General features: G+C 38.8%; 1 protein-coding gene across 1 annotated transcript in view; it reads left to right on the top strand.

The window, feature by feature from the left end:
* LOC136862274 (nose resistant to fluoxetine protein 6) overlaps positions 1-16,191 on the top strand; it is a 415,203-nt gene extending 399,012 nt beyond the window's left edge. Inside the window, exons 12-13 of the mRNA XM_067138873.2 lie at positions 68-210; positions 15,197-16,191. Of these exons, the coding sequence (XP_066994974.2) occupies positions 68-210; positions 15,197-15,322 (269 nt within the window). The 3' untranslated portion in view covers positions 15,323-16,191. The remainder of the gene's footprint in view (positions 1-67; positions 211-15,196) is intronic.
* The last annotated feature ends 726 nt before the right edge of the window (positions 16,192-16,917 follow it).

The raw sequence follows: 16,917 nt of genomic DNA, 5'->3' as shown, positions 1-16,917 counted from the left end.
TCAGCTATTAACCTCTTCCACTTAGGTACAATAAGTAACAAACAATCTACTTTGCTGTTTCTTGCAGGGTTTGTGAACACATTACTGTCGTTCCGAGCAATGGTTCCTCTGAGTCGCCTCACGTACTGTGCTTACTTGGTCCACCCTGTCATAATGATGGGAACAAGTTTCCAGATGGATGGACCTCTACATTTACACAACACCATTGTTGTGAGTACTTGTATTGAAGTTTCTGCATAATATGTTCATAGTTTTCCAAATAAAATTCAGGAATAAATGTGGATTTGGAGAGCAGGGGCATATGCAAAATTTTGAAGTTTAGAACTTATAATTAATTGTGGCAACCATGTAAATGAAGATTTTAGGTAGCTCATTGTTTCACCAATAATGTGTTGATGCTTCCATTAATAAATAAATACATATAAGTTTTTCTTCTAAAAGCAATCATCCTGAACCAATGGACTTCACTTCTGCACTTAACATTCTGCGACAGTGATATTTTCTCAACAGTACATAGAGTACTGAAACTGTTTGCTGTGTTACTAGCAGGGGCAGGTTCTCCATAAGGTTGCAGGTTTGCGCTACCCCCATTAAATTTTTATGTTTATTTTAGGTAAAGTTTTATCATTTGGATTACTCAACTACTGCATTTTCATTCAACAAGACAATCCTTTCAAGAGCTTGAAAGAGCAAATATCGACTACAGGAGACTTTAGAAGCCGGTACTCTTAGAAGTTCACTGCAGGAGCCCAAAAGTTTGTAGCGGGAAGTCAACCTGAGGTAGGATGAAACCTGGGCTGCTCGAGGGGTGCGCGGGGCTGCTAGAAGTGTGCTTTTGGGCTGCTAGAGGGGTGCGCAGGGAGTGGAAAAGATAGGCGTGGCTTCTTATACATTGCTTAAATGGAGGTTTATCAACCCGGCTCCTCCTACCACGGCCGACTGGATCCCTCACTGCACTAAGGAGCTAGCTAGAGCGAAGCATCAAATCAGCCGTGCTCCTACCACGGCCGACTGGATCCCTCGCTGCGCTCCTAGTTAGAGCGACGTATGAAGTCGGCGGTGCTCCTACGTAACCAACTACTAGCAAAGTCACTAGAGACCGTTGCTGCTCAATGTGAGATTCTGTTATAGAACAGGAGTGTCATCTAGCGACACCGGATGGAAGTTCATCTGCTGGATCACGGCTGGTTGGATCCCTCGCTGTGCTCTGTAAGGAGCTAGCTAGAGCAGGACGGCTGGAGCGACGCATCAAGTCGGTCGTGGCTGGATATATAACTAATGGCTCTAAATTTGAAAATAAACACCGCCATTTATTTCAGTATAGTCGCAAGCTTTGTTATGTGCATACAAGCCAACGAGCTAGATGATTTCATTGTGTAAACATTCGTATCCACATATGTGTTTTTATTATTGTGTGTTTTTATCAGTTAGTGGTATTTTGCCAGATCATGAATTCGGTGCAGTCTTTAATGTCTAGGCCGTTTCCGCAACGGACTGCTGAGGAAAAATCCGAGGTGAAACGAATGGGTAGGCCCACGCGACGTTTAATTTCGAAACCAGATACATTACAAAAGGATATTTTTTCAATACCGGAATTAGGCTACCTCAAAGTGTTTTATTTCAATATGGTAAATTAGTTTTTAAATGAAAAAATGTTAATGCTTTGTAGTAATATTCCTGAAAATAGAAATGCAGAATGTTTGTTTTAATACCATAATAAAAAGGTATTGTTGATGTATCTAGATTTGAAAATTAGCCTGTAATCATATTATATCATTGGTAAAAATTGTGCACCACTGAACTTTTAAACCACCAGCCGCCACTGGTTACTAGTAACCACTGCCACACCAGAACACTCTTTTCCATCTCTGAAATATTTAAAAGGTTATTTACAGAATATGACTGCACAGGAAAGATTGATTATGTTAGATCTTTTGTATATACACAAAGAAAAACATGTGATCCTAGAAAATATAAACCATGAGATGGCCAAAAAGCCCAGGAGATACTTGCTATTGTAATCATCAACATGAATACATGTCTTAATTAAATAATTATGTGGTTTTGAAAGTTTTAATTTAATGTTTCTAATTTCACAATATGCTCCCAATATTATTTTATAGAAGTCCTCAAATTTTAATATTTAATATCCCCCCCCCCCCAAAAAAAAATTCTGTGTATACTGCCTGTTGGGGAGTATCTTATCATAAATACTGTATGTTACAAGTACCAGACAAAATTGTAATGACAGTATACTTACCCAGAAATATAACACTTGCACCTGAAGATGATACTTATGTTCGCTACTCATGAGATTGAATCCTGGTGTTATCAAAAATTTTGGATTGAAATAGGAAATTAAACAGAATATTGGGAGCAATCACAGAAGGATGTGCTCATACTAGATGACCTTCTGAGCCCAAATTGGTGAATTCAATCCCAGCTCAGGCCAGTGATGTTTGAAGATGCTCAAATATGCTAGCTTTATGTCAGTAAAGTTATGGGAACATTAAAAAAAGAACTGTTCTGGGATGAAATTCCAGTACCTCAGCATCTCTGAAAAATATAAAAGTTAGTGGGATATAAAGTTATTATTATTATTATTGTTATTATTATTATTATTATTATTATTATTATTATTATTATTATTATTATTATTATTATTATTATTATGTGTGTATGGACCCAATGGATCACACAAAGCTCTAACAATTCTGTTTTCTGAGTTGCCAAACAGCTCTCATCCTTTCTCCGTGGATCCTTTTTCGTTCTTCTGTCCACTTTGCTCCAGTCTTCTTTTCCACTTCGTTTTCTGGTTGCACTTTCCATCCATTAAATTTTTCCTGTAGAGGCTTCTGTCCGTGGTGTCAGTTGAGTTCATCTGGGCTTTTTCCACTTCTTTCTCCACTTCAAGTACCCATGTGCACCCTACGGGTCAGGGTAACCACAGTAATTCCCAACTAGTCAGTTATATATATCTCAGGGTATTCATGCCTCCAGAAAAATGGTTAATTTTTCTATGTTTGGTTTAACGTGTGTTCGAAGAGAAATAACGGTATCATACGCGGTTCAGAATTACGTAATTCAACGCTCAGAAGTAGTTTTTGTGAACGTAAACTTCAGTCAACCTTTAAAAAAAAAGTATATCCGCACAACGAGAACCTTACTCACTAAGTACAACTATTGATTACCAGTAAAAATGAAAACTCATTTCATTATATAAAAACTAATCAAGAAACATATTTATTAAATTGTCAAGATTCGCAAAAGAAATGGTTAATGTCAAATATGGCTCATAAGCTTTCAATCAATCTAATAAATGAATATTTTAATTACTGAATCAAATATTTAAGGTCAGCGCTGCCTTATTCCTAAACTAAGTTTACATCATAACACTCTGGGTCACGTATTCCTGAAATGAATTATCTTCCCATTAAAATTTACATCTGGTCACTTAAGTATATTACATCACAGTCTTCAGACCACGGTCAAAATTCGGTATATCAATAAATTATTCCATCACTCACGGTGTTAATTATATACCTTCATCGAAAAATACAATCATAACACTGTTCAAGTTACCGCGGAAATGACCTGAATTTAAATAATGTGTCCTGAATACAAATATCAGTGACCTAAGTTACGTTGAAAATTATCTGAGTTCGTTGGTGCAGACTACAGTGAAGTAAATGAAATATTGAATGACGCACTAAGTTTCTCGGTCCGATTGCCATTTAAATTATGGCTCCTAGCTAAATATTCGCTCTAATAATATTTCAGATTAACAAAACATCGATGATATCCTACGTAAATCTCAAATAATTTCCCTACTCTAGCTAAATAATTTCTTATGTATCGTATTCCAGCTCAATATACATGCAGCCAGTAAGCATTTTTCATATACAGGTGTGCTAATGCCTACACAAAGATATTTCAACACTACATTATCATACTACTTGCATACAAGCTTGTTCTTCCATGCAATAACCATTCATTCAGAATATGATATAATCACATATTCATTTACCCATCACCGGTCGTTATTATTGTCAAACCACTTTCACACTTCATTAAAATATACGTAATTTTATTGTCCATACCTTGCTATGGTTCCTCCCTGGGGTATACTTATACTCTGTAGTCGCATTACATGTGCTCCAACATCGCACATAAAATATATCATATATGTTTTACTTCCTGTTAATCTGTGCAATATATCGTTTAAAATACTATATACACTCCCATTATCTCACTATTAACCTTCAATTCAACCCATATTTTATTCATTTAACATCCACAATTACCGTGTTTAACCTCCAATATTAATTAAACACAACGATACGTATCTCATCAATAGCGCAGAATTCGTTCCTCAAAACGCATTTTGTTATACAATTCCATATATAACCCCAAATTCAGTATCTATCCTTCCAATAAAATCACACAGCAAAGAGTATGGCAACTTAACTTAACCAATTCAACATGCGTCCCTCTGTGACGTAACTGGGTTTGACTAGTACTACATCACTCATGGATCTTTCTAACTAACCGGGATTATTTGAAAACAGCTGTTACACTATGTCGTATTTTTAAATCATATTCCTTCATACTTGGATAAAATAATGTAGTAAACACGTTACCATTCTGTAACAAGATATCGTCTTAAATATTTCACACTGCACTTTCTTATATTCACAGCACACTTAATTATCTCACGCTTAGGCTATTCAGATCTATTGTATATACTGGTAATACTCTACATAAGAAATTATACTACTTAATACTATTACTTAGCTCGTCATTCAATATCTCGGGCCTTAGTTGCTCTTCGGTGTGGTCGTAGTCCTTGGATCGGGAACTGGGCAGGATCTCCACCACTGGTATTTCAGGTAGAGTGACCTCCTCCACACGGGTCGGGTGGTTTTAACAGCCAGGATGACATCTCCCTCCAGGTTGGTCTATGCCGATTTAGCAAGCCATCATCTGTTCAGCAACACAGTAGACAATATACGTTGATTCTGGAAAATATAAACTCATCATGGTTCTGCGTAGAATATATATATTTTATGGTGATCGCTTCTTTATTTAGTTTGTCCTTGCGACTATTTTCACTAAATGCGGCTCAATCTCGAGCTCTCACGTCTCAATCAAGTTCTTGTTTTCAAACGACTTTGCATCTAAGTATCTGGACATATTTTTCAAAGCTTCAGGCTTTTATTCCCTCTTTACAGTATTTCGACGTTTATCTATTCGATTCGCTCAATATTTTCGTCCTCCCAGCTTAATACTTCACGCTAAATATTGTCAATCTCGCTTATTTCTGAGAGCGATGTTCGGAACGTCTTGTTCTCTCCACGTCAATTTTTTAAGTCAGTTTTTATAATAATCTGTTTGATCCTTCTTATTTTTTTAAAAAACAATTCTATCGATTCTACACCATTGTACACCGCCTTCATAGTGGTAGGTTTAAGTTAGTCATGGCCTCCTACCATACATCAATATCGATATCCTATTATACATTTCTTTGCCTTGGCTGGCCTCTACCTTCCGTAGGTGCCATTTTTAATACGTCCAGTAAATGCATCGGGTACACATGGAATATATTTTAGATGTTCTATGTAGGTGAGAATCTTGTGTGTCAGTCTATTCACCATATTTTGTCATGTTCATTAAAGGAAAGTAGGTGACGATTTGACTATTTCATGATTTCAAGATAAGAAGCCAAAATATAGCAGCATTTATAGTGACATTTAGTTCATTTATGGAGGTTTATAGATTCAGTGCAGAAAGGTTGAACAGTCTCTGATGAAAATTGTATGTATGTATGTATGTATGTATGTATGTATGTATGTATGTATGTATGTATGTATGTATGTATGTATGTATGTATGTATGTGTGTGTGTATGTTTGTATGTAAAATGAAATGTCATATGGCTTTTAGTGCCAGGATATCCCAGGACGGGTTTGGCTCGCCAGGTGCAGGTCTTTCTATTTGACACCAGTAGGTGACCTACGCGTCGTGATGAGGATGAAATGATGATGAAGACAACACATACAACCATCCCCCGTGCCATTGGAATTAAGCAATTAAGGTTAAAAATCCCCGACCCGGCCGGGAGTCAAACCCGGGACCCTCTGAACCGAAGGCCAGTACGATGACCGTCATTTCACGCCATCTCTCCACTCACAGCTCAGAACATACCACTTATAATACCAATATAAATGGTCCGTATTGGACATTATAAATTTTCCAGCTAACTCATTCCTGGTTGCCAGCATTTCGCCCCCGTGTGCTAGGTTGAGCTCATCAGTTGGTACGTAGCACACGGGGACAAAATGCTGGCAACCAGGAATGAGTTAGCTGTGTGTGTGTGTGTGTGTGTGTGCGCGCGCGCGCGCGCGATGGTATTGTGAAAAACCAGCAGCACTAATGATGAGGAAAAGTTTGCAAATATATGAATGAGTCCTATGATTCCTAATTAGTGTAATATATACCGTATCAGACATTACAATACTTTAATAAGAAATGTACTTGCAATTTTGGACTCTTTGGATGATAGCTTTTAATTCTTCAGATGAAGAAAGCAGTAGCAGCTTGTGGCTGTGAATTTAGGTGAAGAGCTATTAAGACAAAAAATATATTTTTACACATGTTTATCTTAATAATCGAACTCATCTATTCAGAATTTTGCTTTTATTGCTGAAACGTCCGGCTCCATGGTTAAATGGTTAGCGTGCTGGCCTTTAGTCACAGGGGTCCCGGGTTCAATTCCCGGCAGGGTTGGAAATTTTAACCACCATTGGTTAATTTCTCTGGCATGGGGTGGCTGGTGTATGTGTCATCTTTATCATCATTTCATTCTCATCATGACGCTCAGCTCGCCTACGAGCGTCAAATCGAAAGACCTGCACCTGGCAAGCCGAAAATGTCCTCGGACACTCCCGGCACTAAAAGCCATACGCCATTTCATTTTCATTGTTGAAAAGCAAGCATAGCCAACAAAACAATTTTTACAGAATTGGAGAGGAGCACAACCATGGGAATTCCTTAAACCATGAACATTTGAAACTAAAATAGTAACATTTACCTGAATGTTTCAATTCTTTTGTACCACATACTTGTAGAGAGTGAGTAGAGTGCCCACAATTTAAATAAATAAATAAATAAATAAATAAATAAATAAATAAATAAATAAATAAATAAATAAATAAATAAATCAATCAATCAATCAATCAATCAATCAATCAATCAATCAATCAAGCAAGCAAGCAAGCAATCAATCAATCAGTCAATCAATCAATCAATCAATCAATCATTGACCTGCATTTAGGGCCTTCACCCATTGGCAGATTCCTTATCAATTATTTACCTAGTCTTTTCTTAAATGATTTCAAAAAGTTGGAAATTTGTCAAACATATTCCTTTATAAATTATTCCAATCTCTAATTCCTTTGTATCTTTGCCTTCTCAATGTTGAAATGGTATTTCTAATAGAAAACACACTGTATTGTAAACAGGTTTCATAAAAAGCAGCACAGCTTAAACAAAGAAATGTTTAAGAGGTGCAACTGAACTGGCTCTAACAAAGGAAACATACTCTAGTCCACACCAGAAGGAGAAACATATATTTTTCTCTTTTACTTCACTGAAGCACAAAATGTGAGAGACGTCATGATTAGCAACCCTTGTGCTAAGCTCTACTCCCAGAGATTGAGCAGCATGAGAGGAAGATTACTTTACTTTTCAAGTTGCCATGGCCAAAGCCCCACTTCACTCGCTGCCAGAACAGTAAGGATATGGTGCTGTTCAAAAATACAGAAATGCGTTTTTTTTTTAAATCAACATACATGATAAGGAAAACAGTATTTTAAACTGTAGGCTGTAGGTACATACATACCATTATCATTGGTGAAGTGGTGAAAGTGCCACTTCACCTGCTACCTGTCAATAGCCTCCTCTGACAGAAAGTTAAATGCTAGCAGTACTGTTTCTGCATAAGACTAATTATGATACTACCATTCTCTTGGAAGCGGTCATCGTCTTGCAGTTTACTAAAAACTAAAAGTACTTTAGAGAGTAGATCACTAGAGGAAATTATATTTGTAGGTGGAATGGTGTGAGTATGGTTTCTTTTTGATGTAGAATATGTCTATAATTTTGAAACCATACTAGGGAGAAAATAGAGTAGTTTGTAAAAAATCTAAAAAGTCCTAAGTCATCAACGCTGAGCATAGAAAGGCCTATTGGGAGTGTCACAAAGTTGAGGCAGCCAAGTATCATGCTACTGGAGTCCCAACCAAGCACATCTATTGACCCAATGGTAGAAAATTCACTGGTCTGGAAAAAAAAAATAATTGTCTGCTACTGAAGAAATTTCGAGGATTTTATACTGAAATCATATTTATCATAGCACATCAGGTTTTTGCGTTACAGGACTGTAACATTAGCCTAATTCCTTTTACATTGAGAAGATGTTCAAAATATTCCCTCCACCTCTCGAGTGATTCCCTGGGATATATTATGAGTTCACCTGAATTACTCAATACACTGTTCATTTCCTTTTTCCCTCCCTTCCTAAGATTATTTATTACTGTCCAGAAAGGTTTCCCTGCTGCTTGACCTAGCCTTTCCAGGTTGTTACCAAAATCATCCCATGACTTCTTTTTGGATTCAACAACTATTTGTTTCGCTCTGTTTCTTTCATCGACGTACAAATCCCTGTCTGCCTTGGCTCTTGTTTGGAGCCATTTCTCCTTCTTTTTAAGTTTACAAGCTGCTCTCACTTCATCATTCCACCAAGATGTTCGCCTTTTCCCATCTTTGCACACAGTTGTTCCTAGGCATTCCCTTGCTGTTTCTACTACAGCATCCCCATATGCCACCCATTCACTTTCTATATCCTGAACCTGCTTACTGTCTACTGTTCGAAAATTCTCACCAATCATATCCATGTACTTCTGTCTAATTTTCTCGTCCTGGAGATTTTCTACCCTTATTCGTTTGCAGACAGATTTCACTTTCTCTACCCTAGGCCTAGAGATACTTAGTTCACTACAGATCAGATAGTGGTCTGTATCATCGAAAAATCTGCAGAAAACTCGTACATTCCTAACAGATTTCCTGAATTCGAAGTCTGTTAAGATATAGTCTATTATGGATCTGGTACCCCTAGCCTCCCATGTGTAGCGGTGAATAGCCTTATGCTTGAAGAATGTATTCGTAACAGCTAAACCCATACTAGCACAGAAGTCCAGCAAACGCTTCCCATTCCCATTAGCTTCCATATCTTCTCCACATTTACCAATCACCCTTTTGTATCCTTCAGTTCTATTCCCAACTCTCGCATTGAAATCGCCCATTAGCACTATTCTATCCTTGCTGTTGACCCTGACCATGATGTCACTCAATGCTTCATAAAACTTGTCAACTTCATCCTTCTGCACCCTCACATGGTGAATACACGGACACAATTCTAGTCCTAATTCCCCCAACTGACAAATCTACCCACATCATTCGCTCATTTACGTGCCTAACAGAAACTATGTTCCGTGCAATGGTATTCCTGATAAAGAGCCCTACCTCAGACTCTGCCCTTCCCTTTCTAACACCTGTCAAGTACACTTTATAATCTCCTATCTCTTCCTCGTTATCTCCCCTTACCCGAATATCACTTACTCCTAGCACATCCTGATGCATCCTCTTTGCTGACACAGCCAGTTCTACTTTCTTTCTTCCATAAGCCCCATTAATATTGATAGCTCCCCATCGAATTCCATTTCATTCGCCAAGTTGTTTCCAAGGAGTCCCTCGCCTGTCAAATGGGAGTGGGACTCCGTTACTCCCATAGGTCCGAGGCTTGCTTGAAATGTTCTGAGCTTGGTAAATTCATGAAGCAGGATGCTACCCTACTTGCACATAGTCCAAGTGAGGATCTCTCTTCTAACGGGTTATGGACCACCGGTGAATTGTATAGTCCTAGCCGCCTGAGCACAAGGAGGGCCATGACTCAGAATATGTCCGAGATGCCCACTCCCATTCCATAACAACTGGTATCCCGACTCTCAGGACCACTTACTAGGCCACTCAGCCGTTGCCCATGGTTCACAAACTAGGATGTGACTACAGTAATCCACAAACATCAACCATTCCAAGTGAAACCACTCAACGAAATTCTAGCGTCATCAAATTGAGATGATTTGGTCACTTAAAGAGGATGGTTCTGAAGAGGGTAGCACAAAAATGGTTTGACAAAGATCTGGAGGGAAAGTGACCTAGGGGCAGACCAAGGACATGATGGATCTTCCAAATAAAAGGTGATTGGGGTAAGGATAACTATATTATGTTGGTGTGCAGCCGAAATTAAATTCCTCATTCCTTGTTTTATGAATGAGATCCTGTTCACTTTTATATAATTCTTCAGTTGTACCAATACCATTTCAATAGGATTAAGTTCGCAGTGAAATAGTGGTAAGCAAAGAACATGATTTCTAACTGAATTAGCCATCTCATTAATGATGTATTTATCATACCTGTTTGAGTCACAACTACATAGAGCTGTGGCAAAAGTGATATAACTTATGAATGCTATCTGATACCGAGCTCTGGCTTGTGTATTTCAGAAATTTGTAAATGTTTTCCTCACTTAGTCCTAACTTACAGTCAGTATCAAAATAGGTTACTCGCCACGTAACTTCTTTTGTTATCATCTGAGAATTTTCAAGTAGTATTCAATTAAAAGTTATAGCTTTCTTCTTATATATAAAGGGCCCTAGGAAAGTTTTGCAATGTGAGTGAACGCTTTAGTCTTTTTCAAAATAATTTCCACCACACTCAATACACTTCTCCATATGTTGAAACCAGTCACTGAACCAACTCTGCCACTTTTCTTCGGTTACATTTTCATACTCTTGATCCCATGCTGCTAGAAGCTCCTTGTCGGATGCAAAACGCCGCCCTTTCAGCTTCATCTTCACTTCTGGGAAGAATGTGAAGTCACACGGGGCAAGATCAGGACTGTATGGAGGGTGATCAAGCACAGTCAACCCTGATCTGGCAAGAAAATCCATTGTTACATTAGCACAATATGCTGGAGCACTGTCGTGATGCAAGAGCCAAGTATTGAGCCTTGACCTTGGATGGAGTTGCTTGAGAGCCTGGATGACCCGAGGCAGACAAGTCTCACTGTACCACTTCACAGTAACTGTCCTTTGTGTTTCTAGCACAACCCGAGTCAGGAAGCCCCGTTTAGTGAAGAATACTGCAATCATCCTTTTCTTCACTGACCTTCACTTTCGCACAGTCACAGGATTACCCTCATCTTCAAACAGCCACACCTTGTTCTGGGATTTTGTTGGGACATCGTAATAATAAAGCCAAGTTTCGTCGCCTGTAACAATGCTATTGACATTACACGCAGTCCAATTTTCAAACTGTTTTAGCATTTTTCAGCACCATTTCACTCGATGTGTCCTTTGTTCCTCTGAAAGTGAATGGGGCACCCAAAGAGAACAAACCTTTCTAACATGGAGATGGTCGTGTAGAATTGAATGAATAGCTGGTGCAGGGATGTGGAGGGTCTCTTCTACCTGCCGATATGTCAACCGCCTCTCTTGCTGCAACATTTTTCTCAGAGCTTCAATGTTTTCCTCAGTCACTGATTCAAGCGGTCGCCTAGAGCGAGGATCGTCTTCACCCCCAAAATTCCCCCTCTGGAACTCTTTGTACCAGTGGAAAATTGTTGTCCAATGTGTACAGTCCTTCCCCAGCACAGGAGTCATTTCCTCCAGGCACTGGTCAACAGTTAATCAACGAGCAAAATTGTAGCACATAATTGCGCGATATTCACCTTTAGACCACACTGACATCTTAACTTGCTTTCAATCCCAGTGCTTGGGAAGAACTGGTGTGAAAGCCGTGCCATGTTTCACCCCTCTTTTCATCTCTCATCATAACAGGGGTGTCCAGCCAACCGTTTTTGCATATTGTAAAGCTTTCCTAGTGCCCTTTGTAAACTATTGTCCAGGGCAATTATTTTCTATCACAAAAATTTAATCCAAAAAATCTGTTTTGATCATTGTTTTTTATTGATGGCATGGTAAGTTATTTATTTGAAAAAATATTCATGTCAAAATGGTGTAATTGTGAAAAATAGGCCTTTTACTAATTATTTATGACTTTACATTTGACATCATCAAAAAGGAGCACACAATTCTTTCTAAGACCATACAATCATTTCATTGTATTTATCACTTTGGATAAAATGAAATGGCGTATGGCTTTTAATGCCGGGAGATCCCAGGACGGGTTCGGCTCGCCAGGTTTAGGTCTTTTGATTTGACACCCGTAGGTGACCTGCACGTACTGATGAGTAGAGACGGGAATTATAGGCACAAATAGGTTAGAATGCAAACGTATTTGAAGAAGGCGCAAGTGTAATCTAGCCACTCTACAGTTATGTCGGGGAGTTGCATAAATTTTAGGGGTTCTGTTTGTCCAGATCGATAATATATATGCAAATCTCACCGCAGAACCGTCATGCGGGTAACATGCACCTGCGCCTTGGTTAAATACATTTGCATTCTAACCTATTCGTGCCTATAATTCCCGTCTCTAGTGATGAGGATGAAATGATGATGAAGACAACACATACACCCAGCCCCTGTGCCAGGGAAATTAACCAATGATGGTTAAAATTCCCGACCCTGCCGGGAATCGAACCCGGGACCCCTGTGACCAAAGGCCAGCACGCTAACCATTTAGCCATGGAGCCAGATATCACTTTGTATTATCGGGAGATAGGCAACATTGCAGGGGTAGAAAAGGATAAAGCTAACTGCAAGACATATGAATGCGAGTGAGAGACAAATACTACATTTAACTCCATACTCTCTTTTATGGTAGAGACAGACTAGACCTTTAACCACCTCTGGAATACAAGTTCACAGCAACATGATCTGAACTGGGTTTCAGTCCACAAGCTGCCTCAGTAAGAAGGCAGTGATGATACAAGGTAGTATCAAAAAGTTCCTAGAAATTAGATTTCATTACACTTTATTTATGGAAACAAATGTATTTTATTCAAGTTAATGCACACCCATGTATCAGTCATCTCACCTAGTCACCTTCATCAAAGAACTGTCCTCTGACACTCACACATTTGCTTCCATGTTTCTTACCTTTTTCAAAGCATGTCTGACATTTCTAAAACACTTCCATGAACCTGCTGCTATATCCTTTATGACTCTGTGGCCATTCTTTGCAGGCTGCTTATGAACTTTATGTTGCTTTTCTGCTCGAATTGCAGCATTCTGCCAGACATGTTCAATGCACCTGCATTCTGTCATGTCTTACATCGAACTGAGTCATGTGAGACCTCTGTTCTGCCATGTGGCACTCCTCGAGGTGTGACATCTGGTACGCAGAAGCAGGGTTGACAATTCTCTGCACATTTACCTCATTGACACAACTATGTAGGTCAACAGCCACAAAAGACATTACTAGAGAGCAGTGGCAGCCGGTGTACTCTCAGTTCGGCAGAGGGAGGGCGCTCTTCTTTCTTGACAATTTTGACAGAAAAAAGAAGAGCAAAATTGAGTTTCTTTTATATTAACTGAAAAGTATCACATAAACAGTGTTTTTGAAACTGGATCTTAAGGTTGCTCTTATCAGCTGTTTTGCCATTTGGATATACAATGGTGGTTATATTTAAAGTATACCATCAACGAGAATCTGATGTGGAAATAAGGTGAACACGATAAAGCAAAACATGAATCCCAGGGAGTTTGCGTTCATTTTTTCAATCATTATCACTATCCCTGTGAACTCAAAATTTGAGAAATCCTTGTTGTACGAATACAACATGTGGCCATCTGAGTACAGTAATAACTAGCACCACGTATAATTTTCCGTCTTTGAGTGCACGCTTTCATCTTACCTAAGAGTTGCTTGGCAGCTAAGGGAAGCAGATACCATACGAATTATATCACAAGTCAGTGGTTGTTGGCAGATGGGGTGTTGCCTTACCTTCACAAGGCCGCTCAAGCCTACTCATTTAAGTCTTCTGCACAAAAACAAACTAACTCACTGCTGCCAATCCTCACAAAATATGGGGTGCAAGCCAAAGGCCCATGTTACTTCACGTTCGCAATTTGAATAAACATTTCTGCTCCCAAATGTTACATCTAAATACAATTATTTATTATTTTTCTTCTTCAGTTATAAATAATAGGGCAAACAAGGCCCTGAGTAATTGTTTAATTTTATTGTATGCTATAGGGTGAGGACACTTTAATTGCTATGGACTCTGCCAAGGTTAAAGCCTCTTCCCGCATCCTTCGTCCCTCCAAAACCGTCCACCAGCGCACTTCCGCCTTACATCTCACCCCCTTCACCATTGCTAAATCCTCAGATGGCAGGTTGAGAGTCTGTCACACAGTATTTTCAACCTGAAAATATTTACCAGTGAACTTTGCGCTAAAGGTCAGTCACCTAAGTTTGGTATTGCCGAACAGTCTTCCTTATTGATGAGAATTTACAGTTTTACAATGAAATATAATTTTCTTAGCATTATTCAAGTCCAATTTTTTTACTTAAAATGTTGAGAGAAGGTAAAAATAATTCTTCATTCTCTAGGGAGGACATCGTCCAGGAGACCTTAAGGGCCGGCTGCTACTGCTAGAGTGATAGCAAGAAAAGGAACACATAATAGGATAGGCACAATGGGAAGAGGGAGAAACAGAAATAAGGCACAAGAACAAACACAAAAGGGGAAGGACAATCTTCACATCTTCATACACTGCCATATAAAGTTCAGCTCTCTCCTCACCAATTCCAGTTCCTCCAAATCTGCCTCTTCTCATTCCCAGATGAGCTAGTTTCTGCTTCCCAGCTTCATCAGGAGGGTGGGCATCAACATTTATTGAGGGGCCATTTGACAAATATGTCTGTCTTCATGTGGGAAGTGTAGGTTAGGAAGAAATTCGGATAAGTATAGGAAAAGGAAAGAAACATACAGGTGGTAAAAGACATTACTAGATGTGTCAACTGTGATGCCTGTAGTTGTCTTTTGTCTTTCACACAATGCAAGATAAATGACCTGATATCACAGTTTTCCCATTGACACTATGTATGTGATTTTAACTCATTTTAATGTTCCTTGAATACTTGTAAACATTTATGACATGCATGTGTTTCAGATAATTCTGTACATGGGTAATCTTGTGGCTTCATACCTGGTCTCATTCATCATCTCCCTGGCTCTTGAGGCACCACTAGTCCAGCTGCTCAAGATGGCTATGAATGGAAGCAAGAAGAAGAAATGAAAGTTCCTTAACAAACTGTGTGATCAGTGCTACAGTGAACTACCCTACTTTGGTTGTGATAATCACATGCAAGAGAACTGGTGGGATAGGAGTTAAAGTGATAGTGTGGCTTCACGTGCCATCATTTGTGATAAGTGTAATTCTTAGAATTATTTTCATAAAATAGATAAGACTGGTACAAACTGATTTTTGCCATACAGACCTTGGTTTTCATAGTAAAATTCATGTGGTCTGATGTATTATATATGACACAAGGTACACCAGTTGTGGTTGGTGGTTGTTTTCTTTATTTGCAGGTACAAACATGCCATGTATCCAGGAAATAAATGTTGTACAAAAACCTGTATGCAGATGAACACAGGTATTCACTGACCACAAACACAAATTACTATGCATTTTGAACTCCCCAGAGATGGTTATAAACCATGATACATGGAACATGTAAGTTGCCAGCATAGCTGAAAAGTACTGCATACGCTTCTCAGTCAGGCGACTGAATTTCAAGCACTTGTTCCTCTAATCTTAAGTATGGTATGGTTGAGCATTACAATCTTTTCTTTTTAAAAGTGCAGATAGCAGAGCACTACTTTCTGAGACAAAGTTGGCAGGTTCGATCCCAGGTCACCCTGGTGGTATTTTTAAATGGTCAGTATGTCAGCCTTGTGTCAGTAGATTTACCAGCATGTAAAAGAACTCCTGCAAGACAAAATTCTGGCACTTTGTTGTCTCCAGAAACCATTAAAGTAGTAGGACATAAACCAATATGATAATTATTCTTTCTTTTTTAAGTTTATTTATAGCAACTACAAAGATGATCAATTCTAGAAATGTTCTAAGTTGTAACATACGTACAGAAATACAGGTATAAAGGAGAGTGTATATAAATGCAAAAATAAATACATGTTCTTCAAACCATGACTATATATGTAAAAGTTACCAAGAAATCCTTTACATCCATACAACCTGTCATTTTGATGCACATTGTTGAGAAACAGAGAACTGATTACCCACATACATGTTCATGTGTGCATTGGCAATCTGGAACCCTAGTGTTATACCCTTGTGTCTTCGCTATGTTTGACCATCCGACTCGTTGGCTGAATGGTCAGCGTACTGGCCTTCAGTTCAGAGGGTCCCGGGTTTGATTACCAGCAGGGCGGGGATTTTAACCTTAATTGGTTAATTCCAATGGCTCAGGGGCTGGATGTGTGTGGTATATTCAGCATTAGAAATCATCCCAGGTCGGGCCCTCATTTTCACAGACATGCAGGTCACCTAATAAGCCATCTACGAGAAAAAGACCCGCACCAGGCCTCTCCGGAGGCCATACGCCATTATGATTATATTTGACCATCTTATAGTACAGTCCTATGTACTGTGTAGTATTATAAGCAGGTATCACCAGCATTCTAAACCATTTCAATGCAAGACATAACACTGATACTGATCAGTGAGCTCCTCTACTTTGTTCTGCGGCAATAATGATAAAGTTAGATCCTTTATTTTAAAAATATAATTGTAAAGGATATTTGCTAGCCATGATAGTATCAAAACAAAAATACTACAGTTCTCAACATTTTGTTGAGAGGCTATAT

This window comes from Anabrus simplex, chromosome 1 (assembly GCF_040414725.1).
Source record: "Anabrus simplex isolate iqAnaSimp1 chromosome 1, ASM4041472v1, whole genome shotgun sequence".
Classification (NCBI taxonomy): domain Eukaryota; kingdom Metazoa; phylum Arthropoda; class Insecta; order Orthoptera; family Tettigoniidae; genus Anabrus; species Anabrus simplex.
Note: the sequence above shows the minus strand (reverse complement) of the source record. Positions and strands in the feature narration are given on the sequence as shown.